Consider the following 20,866-nt stretch of genomic DNA (forward strand, 5'->3'; position numbering starts at 1 on the left):
AAAATCGAGCACACCACCATGCAATCTCCATAGACAAACATTGGCAGTAGAATGGCCTTACTGAAGAGCTCAGTGACTTCCAACGTGGCAGCGTCATAGGATAGCACCTTTCCAACAAGTCAGTACGTCAAATGTCTGCCCTGCTAGAGCTTCCCCAGTAAGCTCTGTTATTGTGAAGTGGAAACGTCTAGGAGCAACAGTGGCAGGCCACACAAGCTTACAGAATGGGACCACTGAATTACTTAGCGTGTAAATATCGTCTGTCCTCGGTTTCAACACTCACAACCAAGTTCCAAACTGCCTCTGGACTCAACGTCAGCACAATAACTTTTTGTTTCCTTGGCTGAGCAGTCGCACACAAGCCTAAGATCACCATGCGCAATGCCAAGTGTTGGCTGGAGTGGTGTAAAGCTCGCCGCTATTGGACTCTGGAACAGTGGAAACGTGTTTTCTGGAGTGATGAATTACGCTTCACCATCTGGCAATCTGATGTATGAATCTGGGTTTGGGGCTGTTTTTCATGGTTCGGGTTAAGCCCCTTAGTTCCAGTAATGGGAAATCTTAATACTACAGCATACAATGACATTGTAGACAATTCTATGCTTCCATCTTTGTGGCAACAGTTTGGGGAAGGCCCTTTCCTGTCCAGCATAATGCCCCCGTGCACAAAGTGAGGTCCATACAGAAATGGTTTGTCAAGATCGGTGTGGAAGAACTTTACTGGCCTGTACAGAGCCCTGAGCTCAATCCCATCAAACACATTTTGGATGAATTGGAACAGAAGAGTGGAGGCTGTTAGAGCAGCAAAGGGGGGACCAACTCCATGTTAACGCCCATGATTTTGGAATGAGGTGTTCAACAAGCAGGTGTCAACGTACTTTTGGACATGTAGTGTATGTATGTGTTTTGTTGCATGTATACAACACAAGAAGTTTTCAAGAGTAAAATAAATTTGAGTTTGAATGGTAAAGCATTCTCTCTCCATCAGTCCTTGACAGACTGCCTGTTGAAGATGAAGGACTGGGACTCAGTGCTGGAGGACGGCGCCAACAGAGAGGAGAGGAGTGGGACACAAGGGACAGAGAATGGAGAAGGACAAGGTGAGATTCTCTTGATGTATACAAGGCTGACCCCATTTTTTATTTATTTTTATTTCACCTTTATTTAACCAGGTAGGCCAGTTGAGAACAAGTTCTCATTTACAACTGCAAACCTGGCCAAGATAAAGCAAAGCAGTGCGACATAAACAACACAGAGTTACACATGGAATAAACAAACGTATAGTCAATAACACAATAGAAAAAATCTATGTACAGTGTGTGCAAATGAGGTAAGGCAATAAATAGGCTGTAGTGGCGAAGTAATTACAATTTAGCAATTAAACACTGGAGTGATAGATGTGCAGAAGATGAGTGTGCAAGTAGAGATACTTGGGTGCAAAGGAGAAGAAAAAAAATAACAGTATGGGGATGAGGTAGTTGGATGGGCTATTTACAGATCGGCTATGATCTGTGAGCTGCTCTGACAGATGATGCTTAAAGTTAGTGAGGGAGATATGAGTCTCCAGCTTCAGTGATTTTTGTAATTTGTTCAAATCATTGGCAGCAGAGAACTGGAAGGAAAGGCGGCCAAATTAGGAATTTGCTTTGGGGGTGACCAGTGAAATAAACCTGCCGGAGCACATGCTACGGGTGGGTGCTGCTATGGTGACCAGTGAGCTGAGATAAGGCGGGGCTTTACCTAGCAAAGACCTTATAGATGACCTGGAGCCAGTGTGTTTGGTGACGAGTATGAAGCGAGGGCCAGCCAACGAGAGCATACAGATCGCAGTGGTGGGTAGAATATGGGGCTTTGGTGACAACGGATGTCACTGTGTTAGACTGCATCCAATTTGCTGAGTAGAGTGTTGAAGGCTATTTTGTAAATGACATGGCCGAAGTCAAGGATCGGTAGGATAGTCAGTTTTACGAGGGTATGTTTGGCAGCATGAGTGAAGGATGCTTTGTTGCGAAATAGGAAGCTGATTCTAGATTTAATTTTGGATTGGAGATGCTTAATGTGAGTCTGGAAGGAGAGTTTACAGTCTAACCAGACACCTAGGTAGATGTCCACATATTCTAAGTCAGAACCGTCCAGAGTAGTGATGCTGGACGAGCGGGCAGGTGCGGGCAGCGATCAGCTGAAGAGCATGCATTTAGGTTTACTTGCATTTAAGAGCAGTTGGAGGCCACGAAAGGAGAGTAAGGCATGGTCAGCAGGCTTTTGCTCACCATCTCTTTGGATCGTTATGCACAGCCATCATTGGATTTATTTTTTTATTTTTTTAAGGAGTCAAGATATTGACTGAGGGATGTGTCTACATATGTGTATGTGTCTTCCCAGATTTAACTTATTTGTTTGTATTTTTTGGTTCACAGATAACCATCAACGACAAAGAATACAGAAACTCATTCATGCAGCTAAGGTATGTCTTCTCTTCAACAACTGAAATTATGGCTTAAAAACAAAACTCTTATCAGCGATAAATGGAAGATATGAGGCTTTTTAAATGTTTTTATTCAGATGAATGCAGACTTGAAGTCGGTGGATGAAGACAAGGACAGGGTGTTTGCTAAGCTAGCAGATGAAGTCAAGGCCAAGGAGGATCTCCAAGGTAAGCAGAGTAGTCAGCTGTTCAATAGTAATTCCTCTGATCACGGTGGGTAACAAAACAACATTTGTTTTATAATGTACATAAAATGTAGGTCTATTGAAAGACACTTCAATAGCTGTTTTCATGATAACAGACCATTTTTAAATTTTTGTCATTTAGCAGATGCTCTTATCCAGAGCGACTTAGTTAGTGCATTAATATTAAAATATTTAGGTGAGAACCACATCGCAGTCATAGTAAGTACACGTTTTCCCCAATGAAGTAGCTATTAGCAAAGTCAGTGCAAGTAAGAAAAGCCAAATACTAGGGTTAGTTCAAGAAAAGCGAGGGTGTTTTGGGAATAATCAAGATGCAAAGACAAATGGTCGGTTTCCCAGACACAGATTAAAGGGATACTTAGCATTACGAGTAGATACCCATAGACTTCCAATTATTGTACTGAAGCTAGTTAGCATTGGTTTGTGAAACTACCTCTAACTTCCTTCATACTGGACAGAGATACATAAAACTGGTATCCACAAGTTCATCTGACTTTGGGGAAGTTGATTAAAGGGCCTCATTACCAAAGTATCCCTTTGAGCCTAGACCTGGACTAAACAGCTTTACTGTTGTGTTGTAGAGGGGATTAAGAACCTGGAGAATGAGAAGGCCTCTCTGCAGACAGACAGTGAGAAGTACACGAGCCAGGTGCAGAAACTCCAGCAGAAACTGCAGATCATGACAGAGATGTACCAGGAGAATGAGCTCAAACTACACAGGTACTGTACAGGAGCCACACCAACGCTGACCCAAATGCACAGCTTCATCTATAAACATACAAATCAAATAACATTTTATTGGTCACATACATGTGATTGTCAGATGTTATTGCGGGTGTAGTGAAATTCTTGTGCTTCTAGCGCTGACAGTGCAGTAATATGTAACAAGAAATATCTAACAAATAATATCTAATAAATTACACAAATCTAAGTAGGACTGAATTAAGACTATATACATATGGACGAGCGATGTCAGAGCGGAACGGACTTAGATACAGTAGAATAGTATAGAAAAACAGTATATACAGATGAGTAATACAAGATATGTAAGAATTAAGTGACTAAGATACCGTAGAACAGTATAGTATATACATATGAGATGTGTAATGCCAGGTATGTAAACATTATTCAAGTGACTCGTGTTCCATTCCTTAAAGTGGCCAGTGATTCCTAGTCTATGCCTATAGGCAGCAGTCTCTAATGTGCTAGTTATGGCTGTTTAACAGTTTGATGGCCTTGAGATAGAAGCTGTTTTTCAGTCTCTCGGCCCCAGTTTTGATGCACCTGTACTGACCTCGCCTTCTGGATGATAGCGGGGTGAACAGGCAGTGGCTCAGGTGGTTGATGTCCTTGATGATCCTTTTGGCCTTCCTTACTCCCCGTTCAAAAAATTTAGAACCAAGAAACAGATATAGCCCTTGGTTCACTCCAGACCTGACTGCCCTTGACCAGCACAAAAACATCCTGTGGCGTACTGCATTAGCATCGAATAGCCTCCGCGATATGCAACTTTTCAGGGAAGTTAGGAACCAATATACTCAGTCAGTTAGGAAAGCTAAAGCTAGCTTTTTCAAACAGAAATTTGCATCCTGTAGCACAAACGCCAAAAATTTCTGGGACACTAAAGTCCATGGAGAATAAGACCCCCTCCTCCCAGCTGCCCACTGCACTGAGGCTAGGAAACACTGTCACCACCAATAAATCCACTGTAATTGAGAATTTCAATAAGCATTTTTCTACGGCTGGCCATGCTTTCCACCTGGCTACCCCTACCCCGGTCAACAGCCCTGCACCCCCCACAGCAACTTGCCCAAGCCTCCCCCATTTCTCCTTCACCCAAATCCAGATAGCTGATGTTCTGAAAGAGCTGCAAAATCTGGACCCCTACAAATCAGCCGGGCTAGACAATCTGGACCCTCTCTTTCTAAAATTATCCGCAGAAATGGTTGCAACCCCTATTACTAGCCTGTTCATCCTCTTTCGTATCCTCTGAGATCCCCAAAGAGTGGAAAGCTGCTGCGGTCATCCCCCTCTTCAAAGGGGGGGACACTCTAGACCCAAACTGCTATAGACCTATATCTATCCTACCCTGCCTTTCTAAGGTCTTCGAAAGCCAAGTTAACAGATCACCGACCATTTCAAATCCCACCGTACCTTCTCCGCTATGCAATCTGGTTTCCGAACTGGTCATGGGTGCACCTCAGCCACGCTCAAGGTATTCTTCGACCTGGCCAAGGCTTTCGACTCTGTCAATCACCACATTCTTATCGGCAGACTCAACAGCCTTGGTTTCTCAAATGACTGCCTCGCCTGTTTCACCAACTACTTCTCAGATAATTTCAGTGTCAAATCGGAGGGCCTGTTGTCCGGACCTCTGGCAGTCTCTATGGGGGTGCCACAGAGTTAAATTCTCGGGCTGACTCTTTTTCTCTGTATACATCAATGATGTCGCTCTTGCTGCTGGTGATTCTCTGATCCACCTCTACGCAGATGACACCATTCTGTATACTTCTGGCCCTTCTTTGGACACTGTGTTAACTAACCTCCAGACGAGCTTCAATGCCATACAACTCTCCTTCCGTGGCCTCCAACTGCTCTTAAATGCAAGTAAACCTAAATGCATGCTCTTCAACCGATCGCTGCCCGCCCGTCCAGCATCACTACTCTGGATGGTTCTGACTTAGAATATGTGGACAACTACAAATACCTAGGTGTCTGGTTAGACTGTAAACTCTCCTTCCAGACTCACATTAAGCATCTCCAATCCAAAATTAAATCTAGAATCTGCTTCCTATTTCGCAACAAAGCATCCTTCACTCATGCTGCCAAAACATACCCTTGTAAAACTGACTATCCTACCGATCCTTGACTTCGGCCATGTCATTTACAAAATTGCCTTCAACACTCTACTCAGCAAATCAGATGCAGTCTAACACAGTGCCATCCGTTTTGTCATCAAAGCCTCATATACTACCCACCACTGCAACCTGTATGCTCTCGTTGGCTGGCCCTCGCTTCATATTCGTCACCAAACCCACTGGCTCCAGGTCATCTATAATGTCTTTGCTAGGTAAAGCCCCACCTTATCTCAGCTCACTGGTCACCATAGCAGCACCCACCAGTAGCACGCGCTCCAGCAGGTATATTTCACTGGTCACCTCCAAAGCAAATTCCTCCTTTGGCCGCCTTTCCTTCCAGTTCTCTGCTGCCAATGACTCGAACTAACTGCAAAAATCACTGAAGCTGGAGACTCATATCTCCCTCACTAACTTTAAGCACCAGCTGTCAGAGCAGATCACTGCACCTGTACACAGCCCATCTGTAAATAGCCCATCCAACTACCTCATCTCCATACTGTTATTTATTTTATTTATTTTGCACCCCAGTATCTCTACTTGCACACTCATCTTCTGCACATCTATCACTCCAGTGTTTAATTGCTCTAATGTAATTATTTTGCCACTACGGCCTATTTATTGACTTACCTCTCTTATCCTACCTCATTTGCACACACTGCATATAGACTTTTTCTATTGTATTACTGACTGTATGTTTGTTTATTCCATGTGTAACTCTGTGTTTGTTTTGTGTCGCACTGCTCTGCTTTATTTTGGCCAGGTCGCAGTTGTAAATGAACTTGTTCTCAACTAGCCTACCTGGTTAAATAAAGGTTAAATTAAAAAAATATGACATCGGGTGCTGTAGGTGTCATGGAGTTTGGGTAGTTTGCCCCTGGTAATGCGTTGGGCAGACCCCACCACCCTCTGGAGAGCCTTGCTGTTGCGGGCGGTGCAGTTGCCATACCAGGTGGTGATACAGCCCGACAGAATGCTCTCAATTGTGCATCTGTTAAAGTTTGTGGGTTTTAGGTGACAAGCCAAATTTCCTTAGCCTCCTCTTCAACAGAAGAGGCTCTGTTGCGCCTTCTTCACCACGCTGTCTGTGTGGGTGGACCATTTCAGTTTGTCTGTGGTGTGTACGCCAAGGAACTTGAAGCTTTCCACCTTCTCCACTACAGTCCCGTCGATGTAGATAGGGGGGTGCACCCTCTGCTGTTTCCTGAAGTCCACGATCATCTCCTTTTTGTTTTGTTGCCATTGAGTGAGAGGTTGTTTTTCTGGCACCACACTCCCAGAGCCCTCACCTCCTCCCTGAAGGCTGTCTCATCATCGTTGGTAATCAAGCCTACTACTGTTGTGTCATCTGCAAACTTGATGATTGAGTTGGAGGCATGCTTGGTCACGCGGTCATGGGTGAACACTTGGGGGCGGCCCATCAGGAAGTCCAGGACCCAGTTGCACAGGGCGGGGTTCAGACCCAGGGCCTCGAGCTTAATGATGAGCTTGGAGGGTACTATGGTGTTGAATGCTGAACTATAGTCAATAAACAGCATTCTTACATAGGTATTCGTCTTGTCCAGATGGGATAAGGCAGAGTGATGGAGACTGCATCCTCTGTGTATCTATTAGAATGGTAAGCAAACTGAAGTGGGTCTAGGGTGGCAGGTAAGGTAGAGATGATATGATCCTTGACTAGTCTCTCAAAGCACTTCATGATGACAGAAGTGCTACGGGGCAATAGTCATTAAGTTGTTACCTTTTGCCTTCTTGGGTACAGGAACAATGGTGGCCATCTTTAAGCATGTGGGGACAGAAGACTGGGATAGGAAGAGAGTGAATATATCCGTAAACACACCAGCCAGCTGGTCTGCGCATGCTCTGAGGACGCGGCTAGGGATGCCGTCTGGCCAGGCAGCCTTGCGAGGGTTTTACTCACATCGGCCACGGAGAAGGAAAGCTCACATTCCTTGGTAGCGGACCGCGTCGGTGGCACTGTTATCCTCAAAGCGTGCATAGAATGTGTTTAGCCTGTCCAAAGCAAGACGTCGGTCTCGGCAACGTGGCTGGTTTTCCTTTTGTAGTCCCTGCCACATACGTCTCATATCTGAGCCGTTGAATTGCGACTCCGCTTTATTTCTATACTGACGTTTAGCTTGTTTGATTGCCTTGCGGAGTGAATAACTACACTGTTATTAATATTGCCATATTACCAGTCGCCTTGTTAAATGTGGTGGTTCGCGGTTTCAGTTTTGCGCGAATGCTACAATCTATCCACGGTTTCTGGTTAGGGTAGGTTTTAAGACACAAAGCATTCTATACAGGCTAATCATAAATAGATACGTACGCTAATATAGGATTTATAACCAAATTTATAATGGCTTATGTATGAAAGTTATAATGAAGTGTAACCAAGGTTTCACTAATTGGAGTGGGGCTATTGAACTGTACTATGCCTGATAATGTCTGTCTGATACTGGGTGTTCTCCCCTCGTGCCAGGATGTTGACTGTGGAGGAGAGGGAGCGTCTGCAGAAGGACGAGAAGCTGACCAAGGCTGACAAGAGCATCACCCTGGCCGTGGAGGAGCTCAACAGCTACAGGTCAGTTTCTGCATGGTTTTTGCCTAAGCACTAGACCGCTGATTCCAGTAACTCATCAAACTTTGATTATTTGAATCAGCTGTGAAGTGCTAGGGCAAGAAACCAAAGCGTGCACCCCAGAGGGATAGATCAAATAGATCCAATGTATTCTATGAGACTCCACTTTGCGGGGTGTTTTTGTTGTGAGTGCTTGTCTCAGGGTGCAGTTTTCACACATACAGGCAAAGGGCACAAGACCTGGAGGATGAGCTGGAGAAGACTAACCAGGCCTACAAAACCCAGGTGGGAGATCTGACACTGTTGTATCATAAGAGACTGGGAGAGGGCAGAAACATTCACCACGTGCAATGATGATGTATGGCCAATAACGCATTTAATTCTCTTTCCATCTTTCAGATAACTTCTCAGGAAAAGAAGGCACACAATAACTGGGTAAGTACATAGTTGCATCATACATACAATATGGAGCACACCTCAGGCAACTCGTCTGTAATCTCTGTCTGCATTGTAGCTAGCAGCACGAGGTGCTGACCGTGACCTGGCTGAAGTTAAAAGAGAGAATGCACACCTCAGGCAGAAGTAAGTACTAAAGAATAATTTTCTATTGAAGTCAGTTTCTACTGACATAGCAGTTGTCACTACAAAATAGTATTTCCCTGTAGTGAAGTATTCTCCAGCTGTGGTATGTCTCCATGCAGATTGACTGATACTCAGTTCAAGCTGGAGGTTGTGGAGAAAGACCCCTATACTCTGGACAACATGGACAGACCTCTGTTCAGAGGTTAGTCTCTAATAAACCTCCCTAACTGGAAAAATATCTTCTGCTAAATCTCAGCTCGCCCGGTAACCCCTACTCCATACATTGAGAGGGTTGGATAGGGGGAAGCAATATGGCGGCAATCCAAATGCAAGATGAAGTTAACAACTGCTTATAGCATAAAACTGGTTATGGGCGACAGGTATCCTAGCGGTTAGGACAGTTGGACCAGTAATTGAAAGGTCGCTGGTCTAAATCCCCGAGCTGACTAGGTGAAACATCTGTCAATGTGCCTTTGAGCAAGGCACTTAACCCTAATTGCTCCAGCGTCACCGTCAATAATGGCTGATCCTTGGCTCTGACCCCACTCTCCGAGGGGTGTGTCAGGGGGAGTGTAATATGCAACAACAGAAAAACTTTTCCAATTCACACATGCACTTGTACATGTGTGAAATAGTTCAGATGTAAGCACCCACCTAATTATTATTTGTATAATATCCATCCTCTCAGATCTACAGGAGTGCGTCAAATCAAATATTATTTGTCACATGCTTCATAAACAACAGGTGTAGACTAAAAGTGAAATTCTTACTTACAGGCCCTTCCCAACAATGCAGAGAGAAAAATAATAACAAATACACAATGAGTAATGATAACTTGGCTATAATTTAAAATCTATATACACTGGGTACCAGTACTGTGTTGATGTGCAGGGGTACGAGGTAATTGAGGTAGATGTGTATCTGGAAACTATTCAGACCCCTTAACTTTTTCCGCATCTTGTTACGTTACAGCCTTATTCTGAAATTGATTGTTGAGGGGGAAAAACCTATTCAATCTACACACAATACTGCATAATGAGAAAGCACTTTTTTTTTTTTTTTTTTTTTGCAAATTCATGAATTTAAAACGGAAATATCACATTTTATATAAGTATTTAGAGTCTATACTCAGTACTTTGTTGAAGCACCTTTGGCAGCGATTACAGCCTTGAGTCTTTTTTGGGTATGAAGCTACAAGCTTGGCACACCTGTATTTGGGGGGTTTCTCCCATTCTTCTCTGCAGATCATATCAAGCTCTGTCAGGTTGGATGGGGAGCATCGCTGCAGAGCTATTTCCAGGTCTCTCCAGAGATGTTCGATCGGGTTCAAGTCCAGACTCTGGCTGGGTCACTCAAAGACATTGAGACTTGTCCCGAAGCCACTCGTGCATTGTCTTGGCTGTGTGCTTAGGGTCTTTGTACTGTTGGAAGGTGAACCTTTGCCCCAGTCTGAGGTCCTGAGCGCTCTGGAGCAGGTTTTCATCAAGCATCTCTCTGTACTTTGCTCCATTCATCTTTCCCTCCATCCTGACTACTCTCCCAGTCCCTGCCGCTAAAAAACATCCCCACAGCATGATACTGCCACCACAATGCTTCACCGTAGGGATGGTGCCAGGTTTCCTCGAGGCTTGGCATTCAGGCCAAAAATGTAAATCTTGGTTTCATCAGACCAAAGAATCTTGTTTCTCATGGTCTTGAGTCCTTTAGATGCCTTTTGGCAAACACCAAGCGGGCTGTCATGTGTCTTTTACTGAGGATTGGCTTCCGTCTGGCCACTCTACCATAAAGACCTGATTGGTGGAGTGCTGCAGAGAGGGTTGTCATTCTGGAAGTTTCTCTTATCTCCACAGAGGAACTCTGGAGCTCTGTCAGAGTGACCATCGGGTTCTTGGTCTCCTCCCTGACCAAGGCCATTCTCCCCCGATTGCCCGGCCAAACTTCTTCCATTTAAAGAATGATGGAGGCCACTGTGTCAATGGTGACCTTCACTGCTGCAGAAATGTTTTGGTGCCTCGACACAATCCTGTCTCAGAGCTCTACTGACAATTCCTTCGACCTCATGGCTTGGTTTTTGCTCTGACGCGCACTGTCAACTGTGGGAGCTTATAGACGGGTGTGTATCTTTCCAAATCATGTCCAATCAATTGAATTTACCACAGGTGGACTCAAATCAAGTTGTAGAAACATCCCAAGGATGATCAATGGAAACAGAAGGCACCTGAGCTCGATTTCGAGGCTCATAGCAAAGGGTCTGAATACTTATGTAAATTAGGTATTTCTGTTTATACATTTAAAAAAATTCTAGACCTGTTTTCGCTTTGTCATAATGGGGTATTGTGTGTAGATGAGAAATTGTAATGTAATCCATTTTAGAAAAAGGCTTTAATGTAACAAAATGTGGAAAAGATCAAGAGGTCTGAGTACTTTCCCAATGCACTGTACATGTAGGTAGGGGTAAAGTGACTAGGCAACAGGATAGATGGACAGTAGCAGTTAAGAGTTAGTGCAAAAAGGTTCAATGCAGATAGTTAGTCCTTGTAGCTACATCTGTCCCTCCCTGTCCTGCAGGTGAAAGGTCACCGTATGGCCCCTCCCCCCTACATCGCCCAGCCTCTGAGAACAGAGCCTTCCTGTCTCCGCCTACCCTGATGGATGGCCCGCCCCGCCTCTCTCCAAACTTCCCCCCCATGGGACCAGGAGGCAGAGGTGACCTCTCCAGTCCACGCCAATGCACTGCAGGCCTGGGTCATTCCGGTCATACAATAACACCACAGCTGAATTTACATGTCTTGTAACATGTGTGCCCTTTTACCATCAGTGCCATGTTATACTCTTTGAAATGGCGTGTTATGAGTTTATATGTAGCCTAAATATTTTTGCGTTTGTATTTAGTACCAATTTCCTATGTGCCATGACCTTGTAAAAATGACATTAAGAAAAATTATCTGCAGGATAAATTGATTATTTAATTCAATGAAATTAGAGTTTGGATTTTATAGTCTTTTTATTGACTAAAACAACGCTGAAAACCTGTTCTTAAGCACATAATACAAATGTGTACTAAGTCTTGATTGGCTAGAAGGTTGGCATAACATCTGTTAGAGATGCTTATCTTTATAGTCTAAATTGCCTTGGCAGTGAGCATGCACCAGCAAAATAGGAAATGCTATGCTGCTGCAGTATATCTATCACCTACAGTGAGAGGAGTGTTGTCTTTGCACATGTTTTGGTTTTGTCATCCATGCTTCATGAACTCATTGACATTATGCTGGCTCTCTCTTTCTCACTCACCAACCACTCCCACATATCTCGCCTCTCTTTCTCATATGCTCTTTGTCATGCTCTCTCTTTCTGCCCTCCCTCTTTCTCTCTCTCCCCCATAACCAGTATCCCGAGGCCTGTTAGATCCCCCTGGTGGGGTGGACTCTGATCGTAGTGGTGGTCCTCTCTCTGACAGCGGCTCGATATCTCCCACCTGGGAGAGGGATCGCAGGGGCCCACCTATACACCCTCCAGGTACAGTGATGACCACCCGCTATTGCCCCCCCTATGATCTCAGGCAGCAGTCGCTCCAATCACAATAGACAGAAGTTATTCTATCCTTCTGATATTCTAATCTTCTAGTCTACTCTTTGACACATTCATTAGTTTTTTTAGTATCAGCCCTAAAGGGTATGTGTTCTTTATTTATTTATTTCAGTATGTTTTACCATCTTTATACGTAAAGAGGCCCTGACTTTCTTTTGGGTTTTAGATAATTAGTAATCAGGTTAGAGTGAGTTATGTTTGTTAACCAACTGTCAGATTTGTTCACAGCAAAATATTTCCCCTCAGTTGGGTTACTATTTAAATTTCACGGTGAAGTCTACATCTGTTGTATTTGACACGTGACAAATACATTTTTATTTGATTGTGGTGCTGTAGTGTGGTCAGCCGGCCCTGTGAAAGGTTTGAGATTCTCTCTTTTGGTTGTCAGTCTGTGAGGCAAAGGTCAGTGAGTGTATGACTACTATTTGTCCAGTACTGATGTGGTCGGTTGTCGTAGTTCCAGCCTCACCTCTGAGTCACGTGACAGGACCACAGAGATGGGCAGAGTCAGCAGGTTGGACACACTGACTGCAGACTACTGCATTGAGGAGCCTGAGCCTCCACTGGTTTGTTCCAGAGTTTTCCCGCACCAACACTTTGGCCTTTGTCACCTGGGCCCCTACGCTACTCTAACCAAATTCTGGCCTCAGCCTGGTTTGAGATGTCTAATATTCACTGGAGTTAGGAACTATTATTTATTTAGTTGAGTTATCATGGGGGAGCAATTGGCATGTGGCATCACTGTATTTTGATTATACATTGACAATTCCATCATGCCCACCCTGCCTACTACTGTCACTGTTTTGATGTGTACTAACTCAATGCATCATGATTTAAATGTGTGCTTGTTTTTTGTTTCTGATATGATAGAGAGGTGTTTGCTTTTCGCTCCAATCCCCTTTGGACCAGTGGAGGCTGCTGAAGGGTGGATGGCTCATAATAATGGCTAGAATGGAGCGAATGGAATGGCATTAAACACATAGAAACCATGTGTTTGATATTATTCCGCTCCAGCCATTACCATGAGCCTTTCCAATTAAGGTGCCACCAACCTCCTGTGCTTTGTACACTTCTGACTGTGTGATCCCCTCCTTCAGCTCAGCTGGTCTAAATAAATCTGACGAAACAGTGCTTTCTCTCTCCTCTTTTTTTTCTTCTCATAAAGGGTATATGTATCTAGACCCAGGCCTTCCCTACAGGAGACCTCTGCCCGGAGCCCTTCCTATGGGCCCCCTACCACCCAGGGGCCCCGGTCCTGCTGAGTCCCACAGCTTTGGCCACCAACCTGGTGAGAACCTTCCTTTCTAACATCTATTACAGCACCATAGATTTAGTTTTTAAAATGTCTGAGATGATTTCTATGTCTGCACTATAGCCACTCTGTCAAATTAACTTCAAAAGGGTGTTTAGTGCTTGTGTATGTAACTAAAGTGATTAAATACATTTCAAAGACAGGATCTTTAATGCTGACGTGATTCAGACTGATCTCCGTCAGCAGTGAATAGTAGGAGTTTAGATGATTAGTATACCTCTGAAGAACAATCCAATGTTAGAGAATGGGCAGGATATTGTGCCTAATCTGGAAACTCCCTTGGTTTAATAGAGTTAAGCTAATAGCATTATCGAGGCATGAATGAGCCCTCTTCATCAAATAAACCCACCAAAGACGGAAGTGGATCTAGCTAGGTTATTACTGTGTTTTTCCTCTTGTGTTCTTGCAGACTCATCATTTATGGGAAACAGTATGGGTCCTGGTGAAAATGAAAGAGACGTAAGTTTTCTCACCCTTCTACTAACAATAGGGGTCCATTCATGCACTGTCTCTCTCTCTCTCTCATATTTATATATATACAACTAATTTCCCCATGGGGATAATAGTGTTGTACTACTACAGTGCCCTCCATCGTTATTGGGTATTTGAAATGTGTTCCCTCAGTCCCATCTGTCAGCACCTGGAGATCTGAGAGACATGAGGATGGGACCTCCTCTCTTAGTACCCCCTGGTATGGGTCCTCTCCCACCCATGGAGCACAGGGACCCTTACTTTGCACGCAAAGGCCCTTACGGACCTCCAGACTTTTTCTCCCCACGAGGTCCAGCCCCCATGGGCAGTAAGTATGCTGTTTTCCCTATATAATAAAGGCTCATATGTGCTTTTAAGTTATAATGCATTATGGGCCTTCCGTGTGGCGCAGTGATCTAAGGCACTGCATCACAGTGCTAGCTTTGCCACTAGAGATTCTGGGTTCGAGTCCAGGCTCTGTCGCTGCCGGCCGCGACCGGGAGACCCATCGGGCGGCGCACAATTGGCCCAGCGTCGTCCGGGTTAGGGGAGGGTTTGGCCTTGTCCCATCGCGCACTAGTGACTCCTGTGGCGGGCTGGGCGCAGAGCACACTGACACGGTCGCCAGGTGTACGGTGTTTCCTCCGACACATTGGTGTAGCTGGCTTCCGGGTTAAGTGGACATTGTGTCAAGAAGCAGTGCGGTTGGGTTGTGTTTCGGAGGATTCACGGCTCTCGACCTTCGTCTCACTCGAGTCCGTACAGGAGTTGCAGCTACGAGACAAGACTAACTACCAATTAGGGAGAGAAAGGGGTATTAAAAAAAAACATTGTTATAACGCATTAAAACTGCAGGTTTTAAGTAGTATTACATAATGTTTTTATGTAATTTGTTTCTATTAAACTAAGTTTTGGGTGGGAGATGAAGATTGTCATTCCATACATCATTTGCTACATCTTGCAGGTTAAATGTCTCTGCCTTCATACTGTTAGACTGACTAAATGTAATCCTTTCCCCCTTATTTCCCCTGTAGTGCGAGGACCACCTCCCCCGGGAATGTTTGGGCGAGTCCCCCCTCCACCGCCGCAGCACAGTTTTCTCCCTGGACCCCCTCCAAGGCCCTCCCCACCTGGCAGCGAAGTGTCTTCTGACCAGTCCCCCTCTCCACATGATGTTATCTGAGCCAGCTCTCTGTGTGGGAGAAACTCTCTCTCGGCCCGCTTCCTGTGTGAAACTTCACTTCCTGTTGTTGTGATAGTAGTGAGCGACTGAGCGTGTGTTCAGGGACTGTTTCCTGAAGTGTAACTTCAACATTCATGTGACTCTTTAAAAAAGGGAGAGAGTCTGGGAGTGGAATTGTTTCCCCCGCAGTCTGTTGCACACACAAACATAGATCACTGTGTCTTAGGACTTAATGAGAGAACAATACAGTACCACTAGGAGTTTTACACAACTGGAAGTACTGAGCGAACATTTATGTAACAGTTTTTTTGTAGATTCACATAGCTGTATGAGTCATAATACCCATAAAACCTAGCAGTCAAACAGGGAATTGTTTCCAATTGTTTTTCCAACCATTTTCCCATAGGGGATTTTAGAAACACTTAAAATGGATGAATTGAGGCAAAGGTAAGAATCTCTGTATTAACGATCTAATTTTCGCTAAATGTATCCTGAACAAAAATATAAACGCAACATGCAAGAATTTTTAGGATTTTACTGACAGTTCATATGAGGAAATCAGTCAATTGAAATTAATTAGATAATCTATGGATTTCACATGACTTGGAATACAGATATGCATCTGTTGGTCATAGATACCTTAAGAAAAGCGCTTCCCGATCATGTCACGGTATTTCTGTGCATTCAAATTGCAATTGATAAAATGCTATTTTGCTTATGCTTGCCCATACCAAAACCCCACCATGTTCACAATATAAACATCAGCAAACCGATCACCCACATGACACCATACACGTGGTCTGCGGATGCCAAATTCTCTAAAACGGCGGAGGCGGCTTACTGGCGAGAAATTATCTTGAAACAGCTTTGGTGGGCATTCCTGTAGTAAGCATGCCAATTGAACGCTCCCTCAAAACTGGAGATATCTGTGGCATGTGACAACTGCACATTTTAGAGTGGCATTTTATTGTCCCCAGCACAAGGGGCACGTGTGTAATGATAATGCTGTTTAATCAACTTCTTGATATGACACTCAGGTGGATGGATTATCTTGGCAGAGGAGAAATGCTCACTAACTGATGTAAACAAATTTGTGCAAAACAAGCTTTTTGTCCATATGGAGAATTTCAGGGGTCTTATTTCAGCTCGTGAAACATGGGACCAACACTTGTTGCGTTTTATATTTTTGTTCAGTAATAAATTGGCTACATTTCTGTAAACTGTCTTGAGCAAGTTTTAAGTTGACACATTACCTGTTGGCAAAGGTGTCACCTAGAGATGACGTGCAGGGGCTTGCAGGGATTTGTCTTTTTGCATGATGTATACTAATTAGCATTTCTGAATCTGAGTAAATAGAGCCGACTATATTTATAAGTCTCCTTTGCCCGAGAGTTAGATGGTTGTCACGCCAGGGTAAGCCTACACGAAGCACAGCCCTTAAGTGTTTCTGAAATCCCTACAGGAAAAGTGGAAAAACGATTGGAACAATTTCTGACCGCTAGGTGTTATGGGTATGATGACTATAGCTATGTGAATCTTCCTTGTTCTGAGTGGCGACTTGGACTAGCTTGAAGGGTGCGTTTGCTTGTATTGTTAAAGGCCTTTTAAATCAATCTTATGTCCCTTGCATTCTTGACATGGGTATATATTAGACATTGTGTCAATATTGTGAAGGAATTGTATATACCAGTCACATTTCCTGTCTAAATTGAGCTGAAAAATATAAAAAATTTAGCATTGAGGTCTTGACAGTCCATAGTTTGATCATTAAAGGTCATGGAATATGAAGAGATTTATTGTTAATGTAATGCTCAAGAAATTAAATTGCTGTTAATGTTCATAGTATCAAATGTTTAATTCAAAATGACATTGGTCCTATTCAGGTATAGCTGTAACCTCATGATCTGAACTGGACCATATAAGCTGTGCCAAGTCACAAACGTCCAATGACATGTTCCTGTAAGGTAAAATTACACCTGATGAATATTAAGGGTGAGATGTTGCACAAGATTAAAAACTAGGACAAAACTCAAATTAAACAATGAATAATACAAAAGACCATGTTTGTCTTTATAATGCTTTTATTCACTGATTAAAAGAAGCATTCAACATTCGGCTGGTTTACCCAATCTGTCAGTTAGGTTTTTTTTCATAGGATTTTCCTTTAGCTACCTTGAAACCTTGGATCACTTTTCTAAATCAATAAAATTCTCTCCACACCTGGCATTTTCACACATGCGCCAGTGGATTTCCCATTTGCAGATGTACATATAAAATCCAATGCTATGTGCTCACTTGAAACAGAACACACCTGTCCAAATATTTAAACATTTAAGATGGTAACAAACCGCTTACAAACTTTGTTCATAAATAGAACCCAGACATGTTGCATAAGAGTATATGTATTGATATATACAAATATGCAATGTGAGTTATTTTCTTCCCCGAAAGTTTATAAGGACGCAGTCCAGGTGTTCGCACTGCTCGTGCCCCCGTGGTTGCCACTTGTAATGTATGACTTATTTTATTGCAAACTGTCCTGATTTTAAACAAATGCACGACATTCGTACCACTTAACTGGGGCCTGCTGGCCAGTCTCATAGAGACCATGTCTGTAAACCACGGTTGCCTTTGAAACAGTTTGGCTTCCGAAGAATCAAGATCTTAAAACAATTGTAATAAGGCCAAGTATCGTAGCAAGTTATTTCCATTTGTAAGTGACAAAAAAAAAAAAAAAAAAAAGCCACTGGATTATATGCATTTCACTTGCATAGTTTGACTGCTGTAATGCAAGCCAGCCATTAAGAGATGGGGCTTGTTTTAAGCTCGCCTCCCTCCTGACCCTCACAACAGTGGACCTGTGGTATTACAGTGGTTCAGGTTTTTAATAATGGAATAAAACCAAAGACAGAAAGCATCAGTTCTCCTCAGGTCTCTAACTTCAAGCATTTACACTCTTAAGGCTGGCATGAGTTAATTTAGCTGTAAGGTACTGTAGCTTTCTGAGTGCAATACGCTTCTATAGGCAACAGTTAGAACTGCACTCCAAGCAGCTCACTGTAGCTACACAGCATCATCCTACTCAACAAGAGAGATTTGGATTGCAAATGCATATAAAAAGAGTTCAGAAATAATAAAACAATATCAAATAAAAAAAGGGGATCCAACCTCACAGTTGTAACCTACAAATAACCCAACTGGTCTTCTTTTTGTCCATAGTAACAAAATATCCCCAGTCTGCTGTGCTGTGCCTTTCAACATGCAGAAAGACTGGGCTACACAACCTCTATGCAAACAATTATTTTAATCAAAAGACCAGTTGTGACCTACCTACTGGATCCCGTTACCCTTCAAAACAAAGAATAAGAGTTAAAAAAAAAAAAAATCATCTCATGCAGACATTTGGCCATTTTGTTTGTTTTTAACTCCCCAGTGGAATGTTCCTTACACATTTCTTAGCAGCGTACTGGTCTGATAGAATCAACCAATCTTGATTTTATCTATACTTAAATTACATTCACTCTTCACAGTGAAACAGGTGCATTTGTAAAGAGAGAGCTCTACTGTTGTTGACCAAACCACAGCTCAGCTGTGCACCACATGTGGTCCAACTTCACCCCCTATTCAGTAAGTATATCATATTTCTAGAAGTATAGTAGTAGTTGTAAAGGAGTAGTCGTAGTAGTACATCACAGCTGATCAGCCATGGGCCCTGCCCTCTGCCAGCATGTGGGCACTTTATAAGAGTTGTTTCACACCGTGATCTTTGGCAGCTGACGCAGACGCGCTGACACAACGTTTTTAAAATCCAGTGACTTGTTGGAAAAAATATTGATCCTAACTTTCATTATGATGGTGAGGCCTGAGCGATGGAAATCATTTCCTCCTCTCCCCCAACTGACAGTAACCCTGAGAAAGGCTGTTTCCTGCTCACTGGTGAGAAAGTGGTACACCATGTTTTACTTCAAACACACCATACACCCCCTTCTCTGATGTATGCACTTTTGAAACTTTACACAAAACACACAAAAAACAAAAAAAACACTGATGTGTAAATGAGCTATGCTTCTGTAACGGTAGTCAAATGCGGTACTAGACAATGAACTGGAAACGAACGCAGAACAAATGGAACATTTGAAATTAAAGCTACTCTGGATTTAGGCACAGCATGAATGCAACATTAGGATGTTTTACACATTGTAACAATTGACTGGCATTCGTCATCCTCTTCCTCTAACAAGGTCTTACCCTACCCCTGTTCAGCACAAACAAGTTAACTCCAAATATAGAATATTATCTATCCTTTTTGGTGTGGTACTAAAAATTGACAGGACTTGGAACACTTTTAGAATCCCTCTTAACATGCATATAGTTTCAATATTACTTTTCCCCCATATTGATGCTTCTCATGCATAAACCGTAGATAGACTAAGTTTACTCCGAGTGGAACCTTGCATGCAGGCTCATATCTGACTGCAACAGCTAAACAGATTAGTAGTGGATTCCACAGGCTGATTGTGACATTGTTTGAAACATGGATCACACACACACTTCTTGCCATCTGATGTCAGATGTTTCTATACAAGATTATTTTTTCCTCAATATACAGTACTTTATCTCTTCTTTAACTGAAATGGCTGGCTTTGGTAGTACCAATGAAAGTCATGGGCACGGAGGAACGCAACAAGAAGCAATAGCCGACCGACGGCTTCATAACCACTCAAGGTCAAGAGATGTAGCCTACTCTCGTCTTCTCTGGAATGTTACAATATCTCAGCAGCACAGAACAAGCAGAGGCCTACCAGAGAGGTCACCTATTCCAGGCCCCACACACTGTACTGCCTTATCAGTCAAGACTGGTTCCCTAAGCTTTACAAGCGAGGATAAAGAAGATATTCGTACGTAGGGGGAATTCTGGATAGCAGACAACTTTACACATTAAAAAAAGGTTGTTAGCTTCACATTTACATTCTACCACTGAGCAACCAACTTCAGATTCCCTCTACTACTCTGAGCTCTAAAACAGCAAGTACACAACAATAGAAAACGTCATTAAAAGTCTTTTCACAGACAGACATCACGGATCTTAACCTTCTTAAAAGTTCAATCGAGGGAACGAGGCGGGGCTAGAAAAATAAAACCAACAACCTCTGGTGTGCGTTGTGTTGGAAGATTTCTTTCCCCAGTATTAGTATCCAGTATTCAGTCCCACCACCACGCACACTGGCCCTTAGAACAGATAGCTTTCCATTAAAATAAAGCCTTCATTGGAAAAAAGTACAGAAAGTGCAAAAATCCTGAGATATGGAACAAGCAAATATATGCCTCCCTCCATCCAACGCTCAGCAGGTGAAACACTGTGGCCCCGGAGTCAGTCAACACAGCAAGTACTTTGCCCTAAAACTGTGAACAAGAGAAATACGTGCAAGGAGTAATTTGCCATTCTTTAAGCTCTTTCAACACCTTAATCTTAAAACAAATGTACGACTAAGTTTGTTTACCCTGTGGTAAAATGGGCAGATTTGATGGCAAAAACGATTGAATCCAGAACACAAGGGGATTTCCAAGGCAACTGTGACTCAAGAAAAACTGGATTAAACTGA

The 20,866-nt window shown here is 43.2% G+C and overlaps 1 protein-coding gene across 10 annotated transcripts in view; it reads left to right on the forward strand.

Annotated features, from left to right (window-relative positions):
* Positions 1 to 16,022, forward strand: part of mia2 (MIA SH3 domain ER export factor 2) — a 25,381-nt gene extending 9,359 nt beyond the window's left edge. For 9 of the 10 annotated variants that reach the window (XM_071382300.1, XM_071382301.1, XM_071382304.1 and 6 more), the window contains 15 exons: positions 989 to 1,100; positions 2,418 to 2,464; positions 2,563 to 2,653; positions 3,273 to 3,411; positions 8,029 to 8,130; positions 8,352 to 8,412; positions 8,527 to 8,562; positions 8,642 to 8,709; positions 8,829 to 8,911; positions 11,278 to 11,415; positions 12,097 to 12,225; positions 13,463 to 13,585; positions 14,019 to 14,068; positions 14,234 to 14,408; positions 15,115 to 16,022. In XM_071382300.1, coding sequence (XP_071238401.1) covers positions 989 to 1,100; positions 2,418 to 2,464; positions 2,563 to 2,653; positions 3,273 to 3,411; positions 8,029 to 8,130; positions 8,352 to 8,412; positions 8,527 to 8,562; positions 8,642 to 8,709; positions 8,829 to 8,911; positions 11,278 to 11,415; positions 12,097 to 12,225; positions 13,463 to 13,585; positions 14,019 to 14,068; positions 14,234 to 14,408; positions 15,115 to 15,263 — 1,503 coding nt within the window. In that variant the 3' untranslated portion in view covers positions 15,264 to 16,022. The remainder of the gene's footprint in view (positions 1 to 988; positions 1,101 to 2,417; positions 2,465 to 2,562; positions 2,654 to 3,272; positions 3,412 to 8,028; positions 8,131 to 8,351; positions 8,413 to 8,526; positions 8,563 to 8,641; positions 8,710 to 8,828; positions 8,912 to 11,277; positions 11,416 to 12,096; positions 12,226 to 13,462; positions 13,586 to 14,018; positions 14,069 to 14,233; positions 14,409 to 15,114) is intronic. The other variant, XM_071382302.1, reaches the window with a different exon arrangement.
* Positions 16,023 to 20,866: the final 4,844 nt, after the last annotated feature.

Source organism: Salvelinus alpinus, chromosome 34 (genome assembly GCF_045679555.1).
Source record: "Salvelinus alpinus chromosome 34, SLU_Salpinus.1, whole genome shotgun sequence".
Classification (NCBI taxonomy): domain Eukaryota; kingdom Metazoa; phylum Chordata; class Actinopteri; order Salmoniformes; family Salmonidae; genus Salvelinus; species Salvelinus alpinus.